This window comes from Helicoverpa armigera, chromosome 4 (assembly GCF_030705265.1).
Source record: "Helicoverpa armigera isolate CAAS_96S chromosome 4, ASM3070526v1, whole genome shotgun sequence".
NCBI classification, from domain to species: Eukaryota; Metazoa; Arthropoda; class Insecta; order Lepidoptera; family Noctuidae; genus Helicoverpa; species Helicoverpa armigera.
This window is the reverse complement of record NC_087123.1, coordinates 2,429,915-2,451,886: the sequence shown is the minus strand read 5'-3', so window position 1 is coordinate 2,451,886 and position 21,972 is coordinate 2,429,915. Positions and strand designations below refer to the sequence as shown.

The 21,972-nt window shown below is 36.6% G+C and overlaps 2 protein-coding genes across 2 annotated transcripts in view; one reads left to right on the top strand and one right to left on the bottom strand.

Moving 5' to 3' along the window:
• Window positions 1–21,972, bottom strand: part of LOC110370505 (uncharacterized) — a 131,359-nt gene that overhangs the window by 63,823 nt on the left and 45,564 nt on the right. The window contains exon 2 of the mRNA XM_064034184.1: window positions 5,517–5,650. Coding sequence (XP_063890254.1) covers window positions 5,517–5,650 — 134 coding nt within the window. The remainder of the gene's footprint in view (window positions 1–5,516; window positions 5,651–21,972) is intronic.
• Window positions 280–5,379, top strand: LOC126054832 (uncharacterized). The gene is made up of 4 exons (XM_064034185.1): window positions 280–285; window positions 1,259–1,395; window positions 2,128–3,103; window positions 4,744–5,379. The coding sequence occupies exons 3-4, from the start codon at window positions 2,212–2,214 to the stop codon at window positions 4,755–4,757; spliced, it is 906 nt and encodes a 301-aa protein (XP_063890255.1). The 5' UTR covers window positions 280–285; window positions 1,259–1,395; window positions 2,128–2,211; the 3' UTR covers window positions 4,758–5,379.

The window sequence follows — 21,972 nt, the reverse complement described above, 5'->3', positions numbered from 1 at the left end:
AAAGCAAAGCTTACGCAATTCTCTTCATACTTAAACATTGCTAAGTCATGTGAACAGTTGAGCGAAGTTCAGATTGTTGAGGTTGAGTATAGACTTAATACTATCGAAAATCTATATGATAAATACGACGTGTTACAGGCCGACATGGAAGAGATGGTGGACGACCCTAGCGAGCAATATGCGGAGCGTGAGGAGTTCGAAAAGCAGTACTACAGCTTGGTGGCTGCAGCACGTCAGCTGATCAGCAATGCTCGCAAGCAGGCTTCAGGGAACTCCATAGCCGAGGTTGATGTTTCTTGTTCTAAGCACACACACAAACATAATTCTATCCGTTTGCCTAAAATTGATCTTCCTAAGTTTTCCGGCAGCTATCATGATTGGTTAGAGTTTAGAGACACTTTCATTTCTATAATACACAATAACGACAGCATAGATAACATAAATAAATTACATTATCTTCGTGCCTCCTTAAAGGGTAGTGCTTCCTTAATTATTGACAATCTTGACTTTAGATCTGATAACTACGACGCTGCCTGGAAGTTGCTCTGTGATAGGTACGATAATAAAAGGTTGTTAGTTAACAACCACGTTCAATTACTTTTTAATGTGCAGTCCATAAGCAAGGAATCAAGTAAGTCATTAAGACATATTGTTGACACCACAAATAAAAATTTAAGAGCATTATCTACACTGGGTCAACCTGTTGAGTACTGGGACACACTGATCATTTATATAATGACATGTAAACTTGACCAGGTGACAAACCGAGAGTGGGAGGAGCACAGGAACTCATTGTCAGAACCTCCAACATTGGCTGTATTTATTGAATTCATTCGTAACAGGGCTGATTTATTAGAAACGCTCGAGGAATCCAAGTCATTGTTTACTAAAGGCGAAGGTGTACATGTCAACAATATTAAACAATATAAACATTCTTCGGGTTCAAGTGAAACGTCTCGCAATCCTTTATCATGTCCAATGTGTCAAAAAGATCACTTCATTTTTCAATGCGATAAATTCAAAAGCTTGCCTGTACAATCACGCATCAGTAAAGCTCAAACTTCCAATGTATGCTTAAATTGTCTTCGACCAGGTCATAATATTTATAAATGTAAGATGGGTCACTGCAAGTATTGCCGTGAGAAGCACAATACATTGTTGCACTTTGATCGCGATACCGTTGTTCCTAATCAAACAACTAGTACCTTAGCTTCTGTCAATCACCTTTCTACATCTCGAGTTGTCTTGCTCTCCACAGCGCTGGTGAATGTGTCGGATGCTGAAGGCAACGCTCACACCGCGCGAATCCTGCTGGATAACGGGAGTACGACTAACCTTATATCACAGGAGTTGGCTCGTAAACTTAATATTTCCACCTATACAGTCGAGTCTAAGGTAAGAGGCATTAATGATCAATCCTCTTGTTGTACACAAGGTTGTTCAATTTCATTAAAGTCGATCAATGGTGACTATGAAATCGATATTGATTGTTACGTCATGTCCAAAATTTCATCGTCTGTACCAAATACATATATTGATGTGCACAATATAGGTATACCGACCAATATAGTTCTGGCTGACCCTCAGTTTTACGTTCCATCTCCGATAGATATTCTTGTGGGTGCTGAAGTCTTTTGGAACGTTTTGGGTACTAATCGTATAGAGTTAGGTAAATCCATGCCTACTTTATTTGAGTCCAAGTTGGGTTGGCTGTTATCAGGAGTCATCAAGCAGTCAAATTCGTCTTCTCATTTATGTTTGATGGCTGATAATTTACAGGCAGACTTAGACCGTTTTTGGAAGCTAGACTCAGTTTCATCAAAACATACACTCACGCGTGAAGAGCGTTCTTGTGAGGAATTATTTTTGAAGTCCACTTACCGTGACGCGGATGGACGTTTCGTAGTTAGCATACCACTTAAGGAGTCCCCTGACGTTTTGGGTGACTCCTACAACATGGCTAAGCGCCGCTTCTTGTCTCTTGAACGCCGGTTAGCTAGAGATTCCAGTCTTAAGCAGTTATACGTTAATTTTATGAATGAATACATTAACTTAGGACACATGTCTGAATATAATCCGTCTAACTCATCGTTTTCTAATTATCTGCCTCATCACGGTGTTTTAAAGGAATCGAGTTCTACCACCAAGCTCAGAGTCGTCTTCGATGCATCAGCGACCACATCATCAGGCAAATCCTTTAACCAAATTCAGATGGTAGGTGCTCAGTTACAAGACGATTTATTAACAATCTTACTCAGATTTCGACAACATCAGATTGTTGTATGTGCAGACATCGAGAAGATGTACAGGCAGACAAGGCTCGATGACGTATTTCGGCCTTTACAATTGATTCTTTGGAGGGCGGAGCCTTCTCATCAGTTAAAAACATATTCCTTAAATACGGTGACCTATGGCACCGCATCGGCGCCTTTCCTGGCAACTAGATGCTTATTACGACTAGCTGAAGAATGCAGCGATTTGTCAACGCAGTTTACAATAGCGCATGATTATTATGTTGATGACTACCTTTCAGGCGGGTCATCTGTTGTGGAGGTGTTGGAGAAGTGTAGTAAGGTCATCGCAGCTCTTCAGACTGCTAAGTACAATCTGCGCAAGTGGCGGTCTAATTCATCTGAGGTGCTAGAAGGTCTTTGCCAAGATCATATTAGTAGTAGTGATTTCGTCGATCTCAGTGATAGTGAGACGTCTAAAACATTAGGGCTGAACTGGAGGTGCTCATCAGATATCTTTTCTTTTTCTGTGTCAAATGCAACTTCCAGTAACATTGCCACAAAACGTAAAATTTTGTCTGTCATTGCTCAGATTTTTGATCCCATTGGCTTAGTTGTTCCCTGCATAGTGGAAGCCAAGATCATCATGCAGCAACTGTGGCTTGCAAAGTGTTCCTGGGATGAGCCTGTTCCCGAACATATTCAGCTTTCATGGGACAGCTTTCAAAATAGCTTACCTTTTTTAAATGATTTCAGGATACCTCGGTGGATCACGTGTGAACTATCATCGTCTGTGCAGTTGCATGTGTTCACCGACGCGTCTGAAAGGGCGTATGGTGCTTGTTTGTATGTCCGCAGCGTATCGCTTAGTGGTGAGGTTCACGTACACCTTCTTACTGCTAAAAGCAAAGTAGCGCCGGTCAAATCAACGACCATCCCCCGACTCGAACTCTGTGCTGCGTTGTTGGGTTCGAGATTATACATGAAGGTACGTCAGTCACTTACACTACATATTGACGACGTCTATTTCTGGTGTGATTCCACCATAGTCTTGGGTTGGTTGTCTGCCTCACCCACGCAACTTAAGACCTTCGTTCGACATCGTGTCTCTGAAATTCAGGAAACTGCGGAGGGTAGAACTTGGCGTTACGTTCCGTCACAAGAAAACCCCGCAGACCTCGCTTCGCGTGGACTCAGAGCAGATAGGCTGCTTACTTCTGCACTATGGTGGTCGGGACCACAATTTTTACTAAATGATTCATCTGCTTGGCCTCAATTTCCTGAATCGCATCATACCATTCAAAATCTACCAGAAACAGTAACTTCTTCTTTTCACATTAATACCTCCAATCATAACGACAACATCATTTCTAAATTATTTACAACATGTTCAGATTTTAATAAAATTCAGCGTTTTACAGCATACTTACTTAAATTTATAAATTTTAAAATTAAAAAACAAACAGTTTGTCCTGGTCCACTTACATCTAAAGAATTGAATAGTGCATTACATATCATATTAAGATTTTGCCAACAGGAGTCGTTTCCTGAAGAGTACGAACTTCTTTCAGCAGGGAAAGACTTACCAGCAAAAAACAAATTGTTGTCACTTTCCCCATTCTTTGATAAATCTTGTAATTTAATTCGTGTTGGAGGCAGATTAAGCAATTCCTTTTATGATTTTAATATTAAACACCCTATTCTCATAGCAAGTAAACATATTATCTGTAAATTGTTATTTGACATGTATCACCTACGACTTTTACATCCTGGACCTCAATTGCTTCTTACAACCATTCGTCACCATTATTATCCCATTGGTGGGAAATCCTTAGCGAAAAGGGTGACTCATCAATGCGTGAAGTGTTGCAAAATTAAGGCCAGTACCGTACAGCCTATCATGGGCAACCTTCCTGAGCAGCGTCTGCACTTAGAATTCCCATTTCTAGATTCCGGTGTTGACTACGCTGGGCCCATCATGATAGCTGACCGTAAGGGTAGAGGATGCAGACTTATCAAGTGCTTTATATGTGTGTTTGTGTGTTTAGCCACGAGAGCCGTCCATCTTGAACTTGTATCCGACTTAACAAAGGAGGCTTTTCTGGCTGCCATGAACCGCTTTATTGCTCGTAGGGGGAAGCCACGCAACATCTTCTCCGACAATGGCACGACATTCGTTGGTGCTTTCAACGAGCTGGCTAGCCTGCTCTCACAAGACTTAGGGTTAAGTGTTATTGATCCTGGTATCAACTTCTCGTTTATACCCGCTTACACTCCACACTTTGGTGGCTTGTGGGAATCCGCGGTTAAGTCAACGAAACACCATCTTAGACGCATCCTTGGCTTAACGAATTTAACGTTTGAAGAGATGGCAACATGTTTAATTCAAGTAGAAGCTATTCTAAATTCCAGGCCCTTAACTCCACTTTCCGATGACCTTTCCGACCTTATTCCCTTGACGCCTGCCCACTTCCTTATTGGACGATCGCTCATCTTGTTGCCTCACCCACAGGTCCAGAACGCTAACGTGAACAACTTGCAGCGGTTCCGTCGCATCGAATGTTTAAAGCAACATTTCTGGTCACGCTTCTCACATGAGTACATTTTGTGGCTCCAACAACGAACCAAATGGCTCCGATCGTCAGGGGAACTTACAGAAGGAACCCTTGTCGTCATTAAGGATAAAGGCTCACCTCCTCTGTTATGGCTTTTAGGACGGATCGTTAAGGTGCTTCCTGGTAGAGACGGCATTGCACGAGTCGCCGACATCCGCACACGTAAGGGTGTCATTCGGCGAGCGTTCAACACAATTTGCCCGTTACCCGTCGCCACTGCTGTTGAAGACACTTCAACGGGGGGAGTATGTTGAGTCGTCCCACTCGCCTCAACCGCGTCCACGACAAGTGGGGGCGACTGTGACGTCGTGGTGCAACGGCTCGCCGCGAATCGCCGAGTCCAGAGGTCAAGACTTGCTTATGCGCACCGGCCGCGCGCACGCGTTCTTTAGTTCTTATATGTACTTAAACTTTCATTCGTATTTGCTTAATTGTACCTATATTGTTATTCTTAAAAGTCATTATACGTATTCACATATTATACAGTCCACGCTTATTATTTACTCCACCTGCTGAGCTATCGTCGCAACAGAGGTCATTGACTTCTCTGTAGGTTCCCGTAACGTATCCCGCGCGCATGGTATGGTGTGAAACCAACTCCGCATTCTTGACTTGGTTCAACAACCCATATTCTCCAGTACACTAGAGGAATATACTATGTGGTACTTACATCTCTTCCATTGAGCAGCCACGTGAGGTTAGCAGGAGGATCAGCGGGAGGAGATGAGCACTGCGCTCTGAGGGAGTCTCCTGATGCATACCAGCCTTTTTCTGCCTTTATCGTTGGCTTCTCTGGAGGTAGTTCTGTGAACAAGGAGAGTATGAGTTAGAAGGAGGTCTATGCTATAGCTTTTTTTCTCGTCCTATTGCTGGACACAGTCCTTCTCTCAAACGGAGAAGGATTCAGCATTAATCGGTAGGAGATAAAATTTTCTAAAAAATAAGGTAATGCAGTAAATGAGTTTAGAAGGCGCTATGGTAACGAAACTGCTTTAAAGCCAGTATGTCAATTGAATCCAATTTTATAGTAAAATTTGAAACTGATGCTTTAATTATAACCAATTATTGAAAACGCAGTTGTTTTTATTTAATTTAAATATTAACATAAATATTGAAATAGAAAAAGAACAAACAGTACTGAAAATGTGTTTATTTAACGGCCAAAACATCAAACAAACAATTACATTAATTATAACAACCATAACCCCAAAACTGCAAATATTTTATTTAAACACAACCCACTTAACCAGTTATTAATATCAATTTTATTTGAACGTCATCAAATAACCACAGATTCGACGAATCTAATATACATACATAGTTATTACGGTAACAGATAAACAACATAATTGATTCAAAACATTTCTTAATAACCACGCAATTGATTACATGTCTCCGCAATCGAGTAATCTGAAGCCCCCAAGCGAGCAATTACAGCAATCTAAACGTCCCCCAATTATAAGCACGGTGAAATATGGGGGAGTTACCCGGGGGAATCATTTAGGCCTCCGGGGTTAGAATGTGACACGAATTCCCTCTTTTCTGTGGATATTTTAGTAGATAAGGTTTATTAAATTAGCCCAATGAGATATTAGTTCGTTAAATAATTAGTTACATTTACTTGTATGGGATTAGGTTGGTCTTATTTGGTTATAGTGATTACGAGTGTTCGTTGTTTGTCTTTTGTTTTCGTAAGTACATTTGTTTTTTTATATTTGATTATTCACTCCCAAATGCTAGGTTAATGCTTTGTTTAGCTTATCTTAGGACTCTTTGTTGCTATTTATATTAGCGGGTCAAGCAAGTACCAATGCAACTTTTCTAAGTTTGTATGTACTTTCTAAGTATATCTTATACACCATTGGCTGTGTTTCGGATGGCACGTTAAACTGTAGGTCCCGGCTGTCATTGAACATCCTTGGCAGTCGTTACGGGTAGTCAGAAGCCAGTAAGTCTGACACCAGTCTAACCAAGGGGTATCGGGTTGCCCGGGTAACTGGGTTGAGGAGGTCAGATAGGCAGTCGCTTCTTGTAAAGCACTGGTACTCAGCTGAATCCGGTTAGACTGGAAGCCGACCCCAACATGATTGGGAAAAGGCTCGGAGGATGATGTTACTATTTATATCAACTTTTGCGTTACATAAATCTTATATTTTTGTGTTAACCAGCATCAAAATGAAAGAAAGTTATGACTAGCGTTAAGTTAAGTTATACCATGATAAGCATCTTTTAAGTTAATAATACATAATACTAGGATTTAACCAAGTCCCAAATCGGGCTTACATTTACAAACAATGTTTCGACATTAATAATACCTAACAAACTTTAAACAACCCTACCAAAATCTCGCATAAAGAAACATAAAACATGTAAAGATAGTAAATTCCTTTCATAATTTGAAACGAAAGCCCACAAAGACATGTTTTATGCCCCAAATCCCGAATTCCGAGAAACCATTCCGTATATAATCTGTCTCATATCTCCGTTAGTCCACGGAGTAAGGAAAGATGAACAGATATGCTACAACGCAGGTAGGTCTGGCGCCTTCTTCTTGGTCAAATTCGTGCGGTGGGCATAACCAAAACGTGAGTTACGAGTAAATTAACGAGGCGTTTGGATTCTTTGAGAAATCTGTCAACGATTTTTGGTATCACAAAAAATGATAGTCTAAAGAAGGCGTATAAAGGCAAAAACAGTAACGTTCCTCGTCCCGTCCCTCACTCACCCGCATTTTGGCGCGTTACTTTCTTAGAAAATTTTCCGTTATGGCACCTTTTTTAAAATTTTTTGATGGGATAGCAGCACGATGAAGTGTCAGATTCTTACTAACTAAAACCCATCATGTTCCTTCTTAGACCTTTCATGTACCAGGGCCGCGGTAACTCTTTCAAACAATACCGCAGTCCGTTATGGCACCTCCACGTTACTTTTATTCTCCATGGCTAGGTCTAAACTTGTGGAGTAAATCTGCAAACATTACGTGCTCTCAGCTAAGGTCGAAGTATTAGGCTTACGTATATACGTTTCTTGTTATAATACAAACATGTTACGTTATAAGTTACAGGTTGCGTTGCGTGTAATGAAACTATATTGAATGGGTGGTCTATGTGCTGATAATTTGCTGGGTTATTTGTTTAGTGTTTTATTATGTTTCTTAGGGTTACGAAACTCTTTCGTTGTTGCCTTTTCTTAGACTCATGCTTAGGTACTATATACTTAATGTTACTTTTTTATCACTTTTGTAACATTGTAATTACTCCGAAACACGGAAGAGTCCAGTGTTGTCATTAGTGTTATACAGGCAGCATAATATATTATTTTGTATCCATTCTTGTGATAGTTGCATTAACTTGAATGTGAATAACTGTTATAACATAGAAATCCAAACACCATTGCAGGTGTCAAGCTTCATCATGATGTAGGTACAAACTAAGTATTTTAACATAGTTAATATACAAAATATTTATGCTTAATCCCAAAGTCAGTAATTAAGGCAGTCTGTAAGGCAACAACACTGTTTACGTAAAATTCTTCATTATAATAGGCTGTAACTGCCATTAAGGTATGAGAATTAGATATGAAAACTTTTGATAAATGTATTTAGGCTAATTTATTCCGTAACCGTGCTGGGGTAACGCAAAAAGATACGCACTGGTCTGGGCAATCCAAATCAGCCAATAACAAAGAAAATAATATTATAAAAAAGATGACTACCACTACGATTAATTTACTAGCAGTTCTAACCCATTGGTCTAGTATTGCTTAATATACTGGCATCTCCTTGGTGCTTATAAATTTTAAGTTACTTATGAAAAAATCTAGCTATTATTATAAAATCACTTTTACATAATCCTGCTCTCATACATCAATCCAAAAATGATCATACCTGATACATAATTTTCGAAATTAAAAGAAAAATTATAACTTTGTAGATTAAAACATTATGTTATAGCCCTATCAGATCTATTACACAATTAAGCAAAACCTTTTCAAATGACTTTACAGCCTTTTAATGTATAATTTAATACCACCGGATAGAGATAAGATCTCCAAATTATGTAATGGTTATTTATTATCAAAAAATAATATACCTAATACTGATTTCATTTTTACAGTTCCACTGGTTTTTACAAGGACATGTCTCACGAATCAAAATGAATGCTTATATTCGAAATAAGGTGAAAAAAAAAACACTTCGAACGTCAAACATTATATAAACCCAAAAAACGCTCACCCTACTATCAGAAATAGGTATCCAATCTTAAATTATTTGAAATCAATTTTTTCTAAGTTGAATATGCATACATACATCACTTTTATAAGTCAATTTATTTTAAGTACACTGCAAGATAATGTAATATATACTTAGATGTTTTTTATACACAAGTTTATTGCGTATCTTGGATAGATCTCAGATTATATTAAAAAAAATAATAGCATCGATAATTTGTAGAACATATTGTACCATCAACAACATTTATATTTTTTCTCAACAAATGTGTCTATTAACCTCGATATCGCTTACTAGAATCTAAAATAACTCTGTAATGATATCATTTTCGATACACAATAAATTCTAAAAGTATTTACAAAATATATTTTCAGTTCAGTAGCGGGCGTTTGATATGATATTTTGTTAAAGACAACCTTTATGATAGAGAATCATAGATATTGTCTGTAGTTTCACACAATTTAATACTGCCAAACGTATATTTGATCTAACGACATCAGAAGATAGTTTTAACCGCGAAAGAATGACAGAAGTATTGAGCGTAATATTTTGAATCATCTAATCTAATTAATAAAAATATAATCTAAAGAAAATATATATAAATAACTTTAGCTGCTTATACCTATATCAGTAATTATAAAACAATAGAAAATCAATTGTGTCTTGCGTATATCAGCGATCCAACGTGCAAAGGTTCAAAAATCTGTTACGCACTCGTGTTATACACATACATGTATGTACTTTAAAACCCGCAAAAACCTCAAGTGTTTGTTATGAACACATTCCGACCCAGTCTTACGTAGTCACGGCACCCTCTTTTTCAGATGATTGCTTACGACGCGCCTATAAGGAAAACCGACTCATGTACCTCAAAAACAGGGTCTGTGATGTTTCAACAACAAATATAAAAGGAACAAAACATTGAATATTTCCAAGATTCCCCACTCAGACAGAAATGGGGGGAAAATAAAGTGAATTAGTTGTTCCGTCCGTACAAGTTGAAAGAGTTGAAGTTTCCAACGAGTTCTCTGTGGGTGATGAACTAGCGTACATTTTACGTATCTTTTCTTTATTCGAGCTATTTTCAAGTGTTATTGATAAAGTTGGTTTTGTCTTTATAAGATTGAGAGAAAGATGAGCGTTGTATTTTGTTTTATACTTTGGAGATGGGAATAATGTGGTTGCGCGGAGAAAATATAACCTGAATATTCTTATTATATGCTTCTTCGTTTCTTGTTTCATGAAGATCTAGATTCTGCCGGTTTTACCTGCATTTTGTGGAAACTACTTCGCTCCTTTGGATAAAAAGCCTATAGCCTTCCTCGATAAATTGGCTATCCAAAACTGATCAAATTTTTTAAATCGTTTCAGTAGTTGCTAATATTCTTAACCACTTTCAAACAAAAAACCTACAGCTTATAACTTTAAACACTTCTTCCATATCCATTAAATCTTTAATCAAAACCCGCCGACGCATACACTCAATTCACGTCTCATAAAGACTCTAAAATTAGAATCCCAACTCAGATTGCTTTTGATTGATGACTGAAGGATTAGATAACGTCGATTTTGCTCAGACTAAAATCTTAATGAATCATAAAACTCTGTCTATTCCCGTCCATCACAGTAATTTACGTGTCAGCATTTGACACTCAAGCCACCTAGAAACGGTCCACAGATAAAAATTCATCGAACGATATCTTCAATGTAAAACTCCTTTGATGTCGTCGAACAAAATTTTGATTTTTGTTTGAAAAAAAAAATGTTCTAAATTCAAAGTAATCGTCGCTCGGCACTCTTGAAGAATTCAATTAGATTGTACGAAGTTTCCAATCACGGAGCTCGTTGTTCGTCGTCTTATAGTGCCAGTTGCAGATTTCGTTGGAAAAATAAATAACTTTTGAATTTCGAACTTGAGGGATTTGGGTGTGATGGAGTGATGTCGGCTTGTGTTTAGAGGTCGATGTATTTTGGTTTATTGATTACTAGTTGTTTTTCGCGGTTTCACCTGCGTCTCGATGGAAACTTCTTCACCTACGTGGCTAAAATATAGCCTATGTCACCCCAAAATAGTGTAGCTTTCCAATAGTGAAATCATTTTTCTAATCTGTTGACTTAGAGCCACACAAACAACGATTTTTCCATTTTTAATATTAGTTGAGATGGTGTTTAATGTTTTTAATGTAATATTTTAGATAAGATTCAGTCCCCAATCAAAATATGTGTCAAAACATAATAAGAGATAAATCTTAAAAACAGATATAAATATACTTATTTCTACTTAAAAGCATTTTAAAAGCCTCAAAACCGCAATAATATAACTTTATGCTCTATACATTATGCATACTTAACATCTTATAACAAACTACATCAAATTCACTTAAGATTTCAATAATTTATTTCTGAAAAGTTCAACGTTATTTAATAGAAAAGTTGATCTGATAGGTTCACTTATTTATGGAGCTTTATCCTATATTAGTCAGTTATTTTCAAGTTTACAGCAAATCTGTCTAGACTGGTATAGATTAACTTACGAATGTATATAAATCATGTTATTAAAGTTGGCATAGGATTGTTATTATGAACATCTGGCGAGGGCTGAACCTTTATTAGTTTGATACATGAATTAAAATTATATTATTAGATTTTACTTGCTAGGTTTATTCTTCAGTATTGCCTGGAAATTTGTTTAGTTCGGAAAACTTTTATAAATAAATGTATGAATGTTATAGGGAAATGATATATTTTTTTTAATTGGTCCTTTTACATTGTCTTATGGTATATTCACGTTGTCTCTAATCATCTAATCAAGGGCTTTGTTGTTATTGAAGGACAAGCTTACGCCAGCAGTTTTATCACACAAAAAGTACCTTGTAGGTACTCTTCCTCGATAAGTGGGCTATCTAACCCTGAAATACTTTTTCAAAACTAACCAGCTGTTCCTGAAATTAAAGAAAAGTTTAAAGAAGCAAAACCTTCAGCATTATAGTACTAGTAAAGATTTGTGAGTTATCTAAATAAACATTATATACTTAAGCTCCTTTCGCCGCTAATCTTTAAACCTTTACATCAAAAACCAAATCCTCATTCAAATCTAGATAACCAGCCCATTCAATCAGCTTCAAAAGGCACAAAACCTTAAACATACTCAAGTTTTTCAATCTACGCTTTCTCGAAATAATATTTGCCGTGTCTCTCCAGTGATGGGCTCGTTAGCCTAGCTTTCCACTCGTGTTGAGTGTATTGACTTTGCCAGTTCGTTGGATCCAAGAGGCAATGTTTTTTGCGGAGCGCAGGACTTGGTGCGGAACGAGCCAATCGCCTTTTTGTTTGCCACGTAGGGTTCGCGTGAAATGATGGTCGGATGGGTGTTGCGCGACGATTTAAGAATGTGGTGCTATTATTTTGGTTCGTATTATTTATTTGTTTTTGAGTTTCGCAATTTGTAGTAGGTGTTACAAATGGCTAAGAGTCTAAGTTCAAATTGGGACACTGTAGGGCATAGTAAAATAAAATTAAACTTACTTACTTATTATTTAAAATTATGATTACATAAAAATCCAACAATTGATACTATTATTAAACTTCTACATTTATTTTTTGTATAGAAACAAACATGAGACTGGATTTTAGCTACATGTAGTATAACAAAATCACAGGTATTTGGTATTATATGTTGGCGATGGCTAGAAAGATGGTGGGATTAGTGGCGAAAGATATGAAGGAGTGCCAGATGTCCGAGAGCTATGTCATAGATAGAGCGAAGTGGAGAAAAAATATTAGGAAAGCCGACTCCACCACCATGTGTGTTACATATCAGAAAGGTGAGAGAGTGTGGTGCTATCATTTGTTGCTTCAATTCAGTTAAGTTTATTCTCTATCTTCTTTGAAAAAGCTGCAATTTACATCCCAAAAAACAGAAGCGGACTAAAAATGTATTCATTAATTCAATTGACATTAGTAAAGCATGAATAACAAATTTCTTTTACAACTTTTTAACGGCAATAAATTAACATTATCGTCCATGTTTATTCTGTTTTCTGCTTTATAACGAGGCCTATTAAAACTCCCATAGTTATTTAAATCTTCAAAATAAGGGACGTTTTGTGAATGAGTTAAAAAGACCCTGAGGGTTAACTGGGCAGACCCTTTTAATTGCGAAAATTTTCGCGCCCATAGGGACGAATTTGTGTTGACGTAAATTAGATTTAAAAAATAAAACGTTGAAGAGACAGTTTTTTTTAAGCGATTATTTATGTTAAGGGGATTCAACATATAGATAAATGTACCTATATTAAAACAAACAGACAAAAGTTTCTTATTTGGAAAGGACGGCTCCAATAGTTTACAAAACTTAAACATCATCAGGTCTCGTGGCACGCCATATCTCTTTTCAAACTAAAACCATGAACCACACCCATACCCGTCTAACGTCGTTTCTAACATGACAGTAATCACACAGACAAACAAAAACAATCCGAAATAACGCTAGCATTACGATGTACTACACTGAGAACACGTTAAGCTTACCCTCATACTGTAGACTAAACAGTCGGCCAACTGTACGCTCCATGATAGGGAACAACAATTTTTTAAGAAAATCCTAAATTAAATCAAACTTCAGATCGGCTACGGAGTGCTGATTCCGAGTTTTGTAAGTCAACGATTTCGATATGTAATTATATCAGGGCTGAAATAAATCGTATGCTACACTACATTATTTGATATTACAACTTGATTCATTTTGCTGCCTTATAACGTTTCCTATCTTGTAAGTGAGCGCGTTTATAAAACGATGAAAAACCAAAGACAGTTTTGTTAAATAAACAGTTCTAAAATTAATGCTACTTATTTAAGTTGTATGATAATTTCCAAATTAATTAAAGAACTGTGACAACGGTCATATACCTGATCATTGTTATGTGTGCACCTCCATATATCTCCGTACTTATCAAGCAACCGATCAAACTGTCGGCCGACTAAAAAGTATTCGGTCTGCGGGTCTCTAAACCTTACAAAGGTTCCTTCGAGGAAACAAATTCCGGATGCAAGGACTTAGGATGAATGTATTATGCAAGGTACATGTCGGATTGGGTTAAAATGGTTTATAGATACAGCGAGATAAATAAAGAGAAAATCCTCAATGTATTTGATGTAAAATTGGTTTGGCGGTGTAGTGTTTTGTTTTTTTTTATGTGATGTCGCTTACACGTGTTTGTTATGTTTGCTTGGTTTTTTTTTTATTTTGTATAGAATATTATTTTAAGAGCTGGCTTAGTGAAAGCCACGTGGATCAATCGATCATAATGAGGTTGAGTAATGCTGAGTAAGTCAGATAGGCAGTCGCAGGTTAGACTGGAAGCCGGCCTTCTGGTTGGCTGCGTTTCCCAACCATATTGGCATAGTTGAAAACAGTCAAAGAAGATGATGTTGTAGAATATGATTTTTATCAGATAAATAATAAGGATTTTCGTGATTTCAAAAAGTAGATTTACCTAACAGTTGATTCCTGTGTCAAGTAAGTAAGTACTCCAATCTATTCTAACAGGGTCACAAGATTATGCGTGGGGTCGTGGTTACGTACCATATTTCAAATTCAAGCCTGTGGTCAGAAATTTAAATAGGCCGTGAAGATTACAAATTAATATAGGTAAGATTTATTCTATAAAGATATATTATAAAGGTTTTTTATTATATTAATCTTTCGGCTGTGTAGTATCATTTATATTTATTTCGCCCACGCACTCGCATAGTAATGAATGATAAGTCTGCAGACAATATGGGCAATCAATCAATTAAAATTGAAATTATGAAAGTACAACAATAAATTCATCAAGACATTTCAGCTATTATTAGGTACATAAATTTTAATAAAATCGACTGGCATATAAGTAAATTCTCAATCATTGTCATAAGGTTTCAAATGAAACTAAAAAACCATAATGATCAAAGCCTTAGAAACGTCCTAAGCACTCTCAACAAGTACATACGTACCCAACTCAAAGTCCGCAAATTACAAAAAGAACTCTTCATTATTCCGTAGAACCGTAAAATTTTAATTTGGATCGTCGAAAATCTCCGCACAAAAGTCAAGATGTTGATGAAAATAAGACGTTTGCCTTTTAAATCCACTTTATTACCATATAATGAGCCACTCAGTTTTTTTATGGCTAGCGATTTAACGAGCAAAGCTGAATACTTATTTCTCACCAATTCATTTATTCTTATTTATTCAAATTACGGCGACTTTTTCGCGAAATGTTCTTTTAGGATTAGGGGAGATGTTCCCAAAACGGGTAAGCTAAGGGAAGATGTTAAATAAAATAACCAAGAACATTACATGCGACTTGTATTTGTACTCATAGGGTTGTTTATATAATAAACTTTGGAAAACATAAGATAATCGTAGTAATCTTTTTCAAAATTCAGAAAAAAATCAAAAATATAAACCCCTTCGAAATACCCGCTTTGCCCTCGGGGGGGTCCTAAAACGGGTAGCGCCTTTGGGCAAAGCAGGTAATGAATGTAACATTTCATGATACATATCTGATAAATGAATTAGAAAACGTATCTTAGCCTCCTGTTATCCAGGAAATCTTTATCGTTAATTAGTCTCCTTAATTATGTTAAACAGTTTTCTTATTTTGATCAGTCTAGATCACTTTTTACTTGATTAAATGTTACATTTGAAATTATAATCCTACCAGCAGATAATTTTGTTAAAAATCAGAGAAAACATATTTTAATTTCTTTTTCACGCTGTTCCTGTACTTCTTCAGCTCTCTGTGGCTTCCTTTGTCTTCGATTAGCTTTCTGTGGGATCAATTGAGGAAGTGGCCCCTTATTTCAAATCGGGTAGTCACCCGTTATGCCCCTACCCGTTTTGCCCAAAAGCACGTTTTAAATTTCAACTACCTTAACCTTAAAATAGTAAACAAGGAGACCACTAAGTATTCACAATTAATAAGCATATAACATGCAAAATGATAATACAAAACTGCGAAAACCGTATCTTGCACCATATTTGAGTAGTCAGCACTAGCATAATCCGATTTTTTTTTAATAAACTCTGCAAAAAACTTTTTTTACATCTAATCTCTAAAACGCTCGTTCTACGCGCGCGAGCCAACTGACCGTAATCGGCGGGGTGGTAGTGCACCGCTCTACACTCACAGGTTCACACTAAGACCTATAATATACGAATGGCAAAGCCTACCCGTTTTAGGAAGGGTACCCGTTTTAGGAACATCTCCCCTAATAACTCTTTTTGAGATTGCAATGGTTTATTATCCTCTACAATTTTATACTTAGAATTGGAATCAACATATAAGTCTAGAGGGATCAGTGATGATCAATCATGCAAAGCTGTCTCTTCTTTCTAAACCTCTGAAATTAAAGCAGTTCCGTAAACACACTTTTATAGCTCACTTATACCTCTAAAATAACCTTTAAAAAGATCAGAAAAAAACACAATTCTCTCCACCAATTACAAATAAACTAACTCAACAAAACGTAAAACAAAAAAAGGACTTACTACATAAAACAAAACAAAAAAAAAACTTATCTGAAAGCTTTACGGTCAGAAAAAAAACGCTGACAAAACTAGGAACACAAAACATTAGGGACCCACTAATACCGAAAAGAGATAGATTATTGTGCCACAGTTTATTTGGCAATAATGCGTAGTTCATTCGTTTTGCTCAGACCGAACGTGACATGTGTCCTTGGCTCTGAAGACGCTAAGTCGAGTTGATATGTGGGCTGGCTGTAGTGTGACTAAATGTGGATGGTAGGACCAGGGTTTTTAGGGCTCCATACCTATAGCGTAAAACGAAACTCTAGTACTCTATACTGTAAACTGTACGGAAACTCTGGTATTTGGCTGCATCCAGTGAGACTGGAATAGGACCCCAACATGGTTGGGAAAAAGGCTCGGGAGATGATAACCTACAGGGTAAAACGCAACTCTGCTACTAAGACTTTGCATTCCGTCTGTCCATATGTTTATCCGTTTGTATGTCATAAACCGTGTAAGTTGTTTATCATAAACCGTGATGTTGAAATTTCACAGCGATTTGCTTAATCTGTTGCTGGTATAACAACAGGTACTGAAACTTATTTTGAAGACGTTTAAGAATATTTTAAGGGTATGCCAAGAATGGGTTTGTTTTGCTCGTTTTTGAGATAATTGCACAGAACCCTTCGTAACACACTTGAACGGGTTTGAAAGCATTTTTAATGAAGACTAAAAACAATCTTTTTAATGTTTAATTTAATTAATAAAATAGAGACTATTTTACCTGACTGCATTTTTATAATTGGATGTCCAAGCGATCTTCAAGCGATGCATATAAATTAATTGAAAGGTTGGAATTGATTGAAATGAGATTGATAAATTGAATGTTAAATATTGATTGATTGGAACGAGAGAACCTGTTAATTAATTGGGTATTGACTGCTACTTTTATATATAGTATATAATACTGCATGTGAAATACCTATGTAATTAAGTTTTAAAGAATTTACGGTTACGTCAAATTATGACATCACTGTGGTAAGGGTGGAAGCTGAGAGATACAATATAATAATTCACGAAATACAATATTTATATGCTACTTCTATTTTTAATTGCTGTTTCTAACTAAATACGTACAGAAAAAAATGCAAGAAGTAGAGATCATTCAAGTCTCGAACATTTTGTACCCAAAAATGAAAGTGCCGGCCAGAGAAAAAAAATAGTAGATTCTCGTAGAGAATAATGCCCTGAAGATTCTTTACTATTACAAGATTTTTTTTACTCTGGCCGGCACTTTCAGTTTTGGGTACGAAATGAATGATCTCCTTTAAATAAATAAAAACACAATCATGGACAAAATCCCAGACGTAAAAATAACACTATTTACTTAACCAAGTCTAACACGAAAATTCACTGTTAGTTTAGAACCGAACCGCGAATAATCTAGTTCAGTCCGCAAACAACCCTAGGTATTAGAAACTCATTTAATAAACCTCCGTTTATCCCTTTAGAAACTATTATAAAATTAACGGGAAACTATATAAGGCTTTTAAATAAGGTTTAGAGTAGCACACTGCAAACTTTTAGTCGGCCGATAGTTGGTTTGGGCTCGTAAGTCAGTATGAAGATGAATGTTAGTACAGTCAACTTCAGGTCAGTGGTAACAGTTTTATTGGAAAATCGTACTTATTACTATCGAGTTAAGGTGCATGACAGTTACCACTGATGTGCGGTCTACCGTACGTATATTACAGAGATCAGGTTTTTAGCCGGTATCAGACCGACTGAAAAGTTTGATTGGAGTCAAGAAAATAATGTAGTTTTTTATAGTTTAAGTTCTTAACTGTCGCATTATGATAAATCGTTTAATGATACTGTAATGTTTTCAAATAAATAAAAAATATTTTTGGTATAACTATCGAGTCAACTGTCGGCCGACTGGTTAGTCTACAGTCTGCTGGTATTCCAAGAGCGGTTGAGCTACGGGGTCAATGAGCTTTGTGAAAGCTGTTTCGGATACGTAAATATTATGAACGATTTAATATTAGGATTCTGAGGGGGTTAAAGATTAAAGTTTCGTGAATAAGGGCGAAATCATAAATGGAAGTAAGTATTTATGAGTGAAATGTGATAATAGAATTTGGGTTAGTAGAGAGAAAAGACATATTTTATGTGACAGGTGGCAAGTAAGCAGGCTGATCGTATGCTAGCATGCTACCTTCTGGACTGAGACTAACCACTCCATTGATCGCAAGTATTTAAGTGTTGATTTAATACGTATGTTATAAAATGAAACATGCAAATGTCATGTCCGTCTATCTAATAAGAAGACAATAACTATAATTGATTTATAAAGAAAATGCTATATCATCAAACACATGTAGGTATTGTAAAGCACAATTACAGTCATAACTCCGTACCATACACTAAGATTTCCAACACCCGAAAACTGAAAACAACTAACAATAATAATTTCACACAACGCATACCTAATCCAATTTCCTAAACTAAAGCTGAAACGCGACATAATTCACTATTTACCGGATTTAAAGGCGTTATAAGACGCATTATTAAACCAGGGTTGTACTCAAAGGCACTTTAGTTAGCAAACCTCATATTTCGAGGTAGCGACACGGGAAGGCGTTGGTCGACTTTGTAATTCAAATCCGGGGATCGCGTAAATATGAATGCTGGTTGAAATGTTGGGTAGGCGTGAGGTGGGGTAGGGTTTTCTTGACTTTTTTAGAAAAGTCTTAAAAGAAGTCTTAGAAGTCGTGTTTGATTATTAATGAGGAATGGTTGGCGTTCCTTCGGGGATACTTACACTCAGCAGTGGACGGCAATTGACTTATAAGACGATGATGACGATTTCCAGCCAGAGTTAGAATGAGCTTTCGATGATGGCTGTAGCTTTCCATCTTTTCCGAGTACTTTTCCTGTATCACTTCCTCAACTTTTTCCAAAAGAAATCCGTGATATTTTAGTATAATTTCATAAAAACGTACTACCGATTTTGCCATAAAATCTATCCCAGCTCAAACTGCAAGCACCAACTATTATTACAACAGCAGTTTGGCAATACGCGACCGGCACGAACGTTAAGGCGATGCGATATTTAAATTGCGGAATATTAGATTGAAGTAATGCTTTTGACTTTGAACCAGCTATTTTTGTAAATGTTTCAGAATTCGTGTACCGTTTCGCTTTTCTGGTACGATAGTTTTGTAGACGGTTCTGATGGTATGTGGTTTCTTATTTAGGAGGTTTATTTATTGGGTTAGTACCCAATAGATTTGATACATTTTTGACTTAAGTGCTTGAGAATTTTTGTACTGTCCAGCTGTTGAACCTCTCGATCTTTCCAGTGTTCCCACAAATCGCTGTTGTAGGCGTTCAGGTCAGATTATCATCTTTTTCAGGGCCTACCCCATCTGCGATGGACGTATTGGGATATCCTTTAGAATAAGTTCTTTTTTATTATTTTGAACTACTACGACAAAACACTAAACGGAATGAATGCTACAACCTGTCAAATTACCCTAACATTGAATTAATCAACATTGCGATTCATTTTATCAATTTCAAAGCTACGTAAAAGACCATTTCATTCTCAAACATTCTCATCAGGATTTAAATAAACGGACATACCTTACACATAAAGACCGGTATCAAATTAAACTTGAACTAAGTATTAGCATCTCAGAAGTTCTTCTGTGGAGTTTACACAGAATATGTCAGTGTGTAGTGTGGGAACCATGGAGAACAAAATGACTAGCGGAGGTGCCATAATGGAAAATGGCCTACGAAAATACCGCGCTAAAATGCGGGAGACTTCACTATTTTTGCCCTTATACGCCTTTTTTGGACCCGACAATATTTTGGATTACCTACCAAAAAATCGTTGACAAATGTTTCAAAGAATTCGAACGCCTCGTTACTGATCGTTTTGATCATGGCTACCGTATGAATTTGACCTAAAAGAAAGGCGCCTGACCTACCTGCATTATGGCATCTCCGCTTATCTTTCCTTCCTCCGTGATACAGAATATAGAATATGTGAGTGTGTAGGTGGGAAGTTGCTACTCGTAGTTTCAAAAGCGAATGTACTTTGAAACTATCGTAAACACTATTGACGTGAGGTATCATGTTCTGGGAAACTTACTTAAAAATATACTAGAGTTTGATTCTACTATATAATATACATTTTCTATGTAATATACTAAAGTCTGCAAGTCGTTGAAGTTTTGTTGAGGAAATGCGAGGTCTTTCAGTCATACAAACACACACATCGGTCTGAGGGAACTACTGCTTGCACTTGGTATAAAAGTATATCTGTCAGGCGTTCTGATCAGTACTAGTAATAATGTAATAACTTTATTTCAGACTAGGTTGTCAATAGAATTTTATTAAACACATTTAAATGAAATTTGTCTAGAGCCAAGGAAAGGATGTTTTTATCTTAGTACCAGAATTAGTGCCTTGAATGAACAAACTTACGACGCAAGTAAAAATGAGCTAAACAACTAGTGCGATAATAACATATTATCCTTTATTTAGCGCTAACCATTCACTAACACCTCGGTTTTATATAAAACAGTAGCAATATCAAACTTATTACACGACGTAGAAATGAACACACGCCGTGTAAACAGGTAAACTACACGAAATCTTGTTCGAAATAAGCTTTTCTACTCGTTTTGCCACTAAATAAAAGGTGTACCAAATACCTGCCTTATTATGTTTTCTGATGTGAAGGTAAAATGTAAAATGCGATTACTTTTTAGTTTGGCGGTATGCCAAATACGGGTACCACGATAAGGTTAGGTAAATGGGCCTTAAGTATAAGGGAACCTATTTTATATTGCAGTTCTAGTTGTATTTTGTCAGCGTCTTGAGGGTGCTACTTACACACAGTTAAAAAGTCTATACATAAACTTACTCGATGAGCTATCTCACACTAAATAATCGGTCCAGTAGATCCTGAGGTTTGCGCGAGGTGTAAAGATTTTTTGAGTTATTAAGGCCACTTAATCAACTTACTATTAGTTTTACTGTATTTTTTTGTGCTATATTTAGATTTCTCTTTCAACATTATGATAATAAAAGCATGCTTTGTTTTCAAAAGTCAAAAGCTCCACAGTCTAATTTCACAACATCACGACTTTTCGAGTCAAATCACAATACTTCCTGACGGCTACATACTTAGGAAACTCACTTATGCAAATCAAGTGCCTTAAAATACTGTGCGAAGGTTGACACGGAAACTCGCACACATACATAAGTCACGTAATACTAACACGTATTACGTACATATATAGAAAGTCATGTGACAAGAGACTGTCACCATTGCATATTTTTACTGTACAGAAAAATCATGAT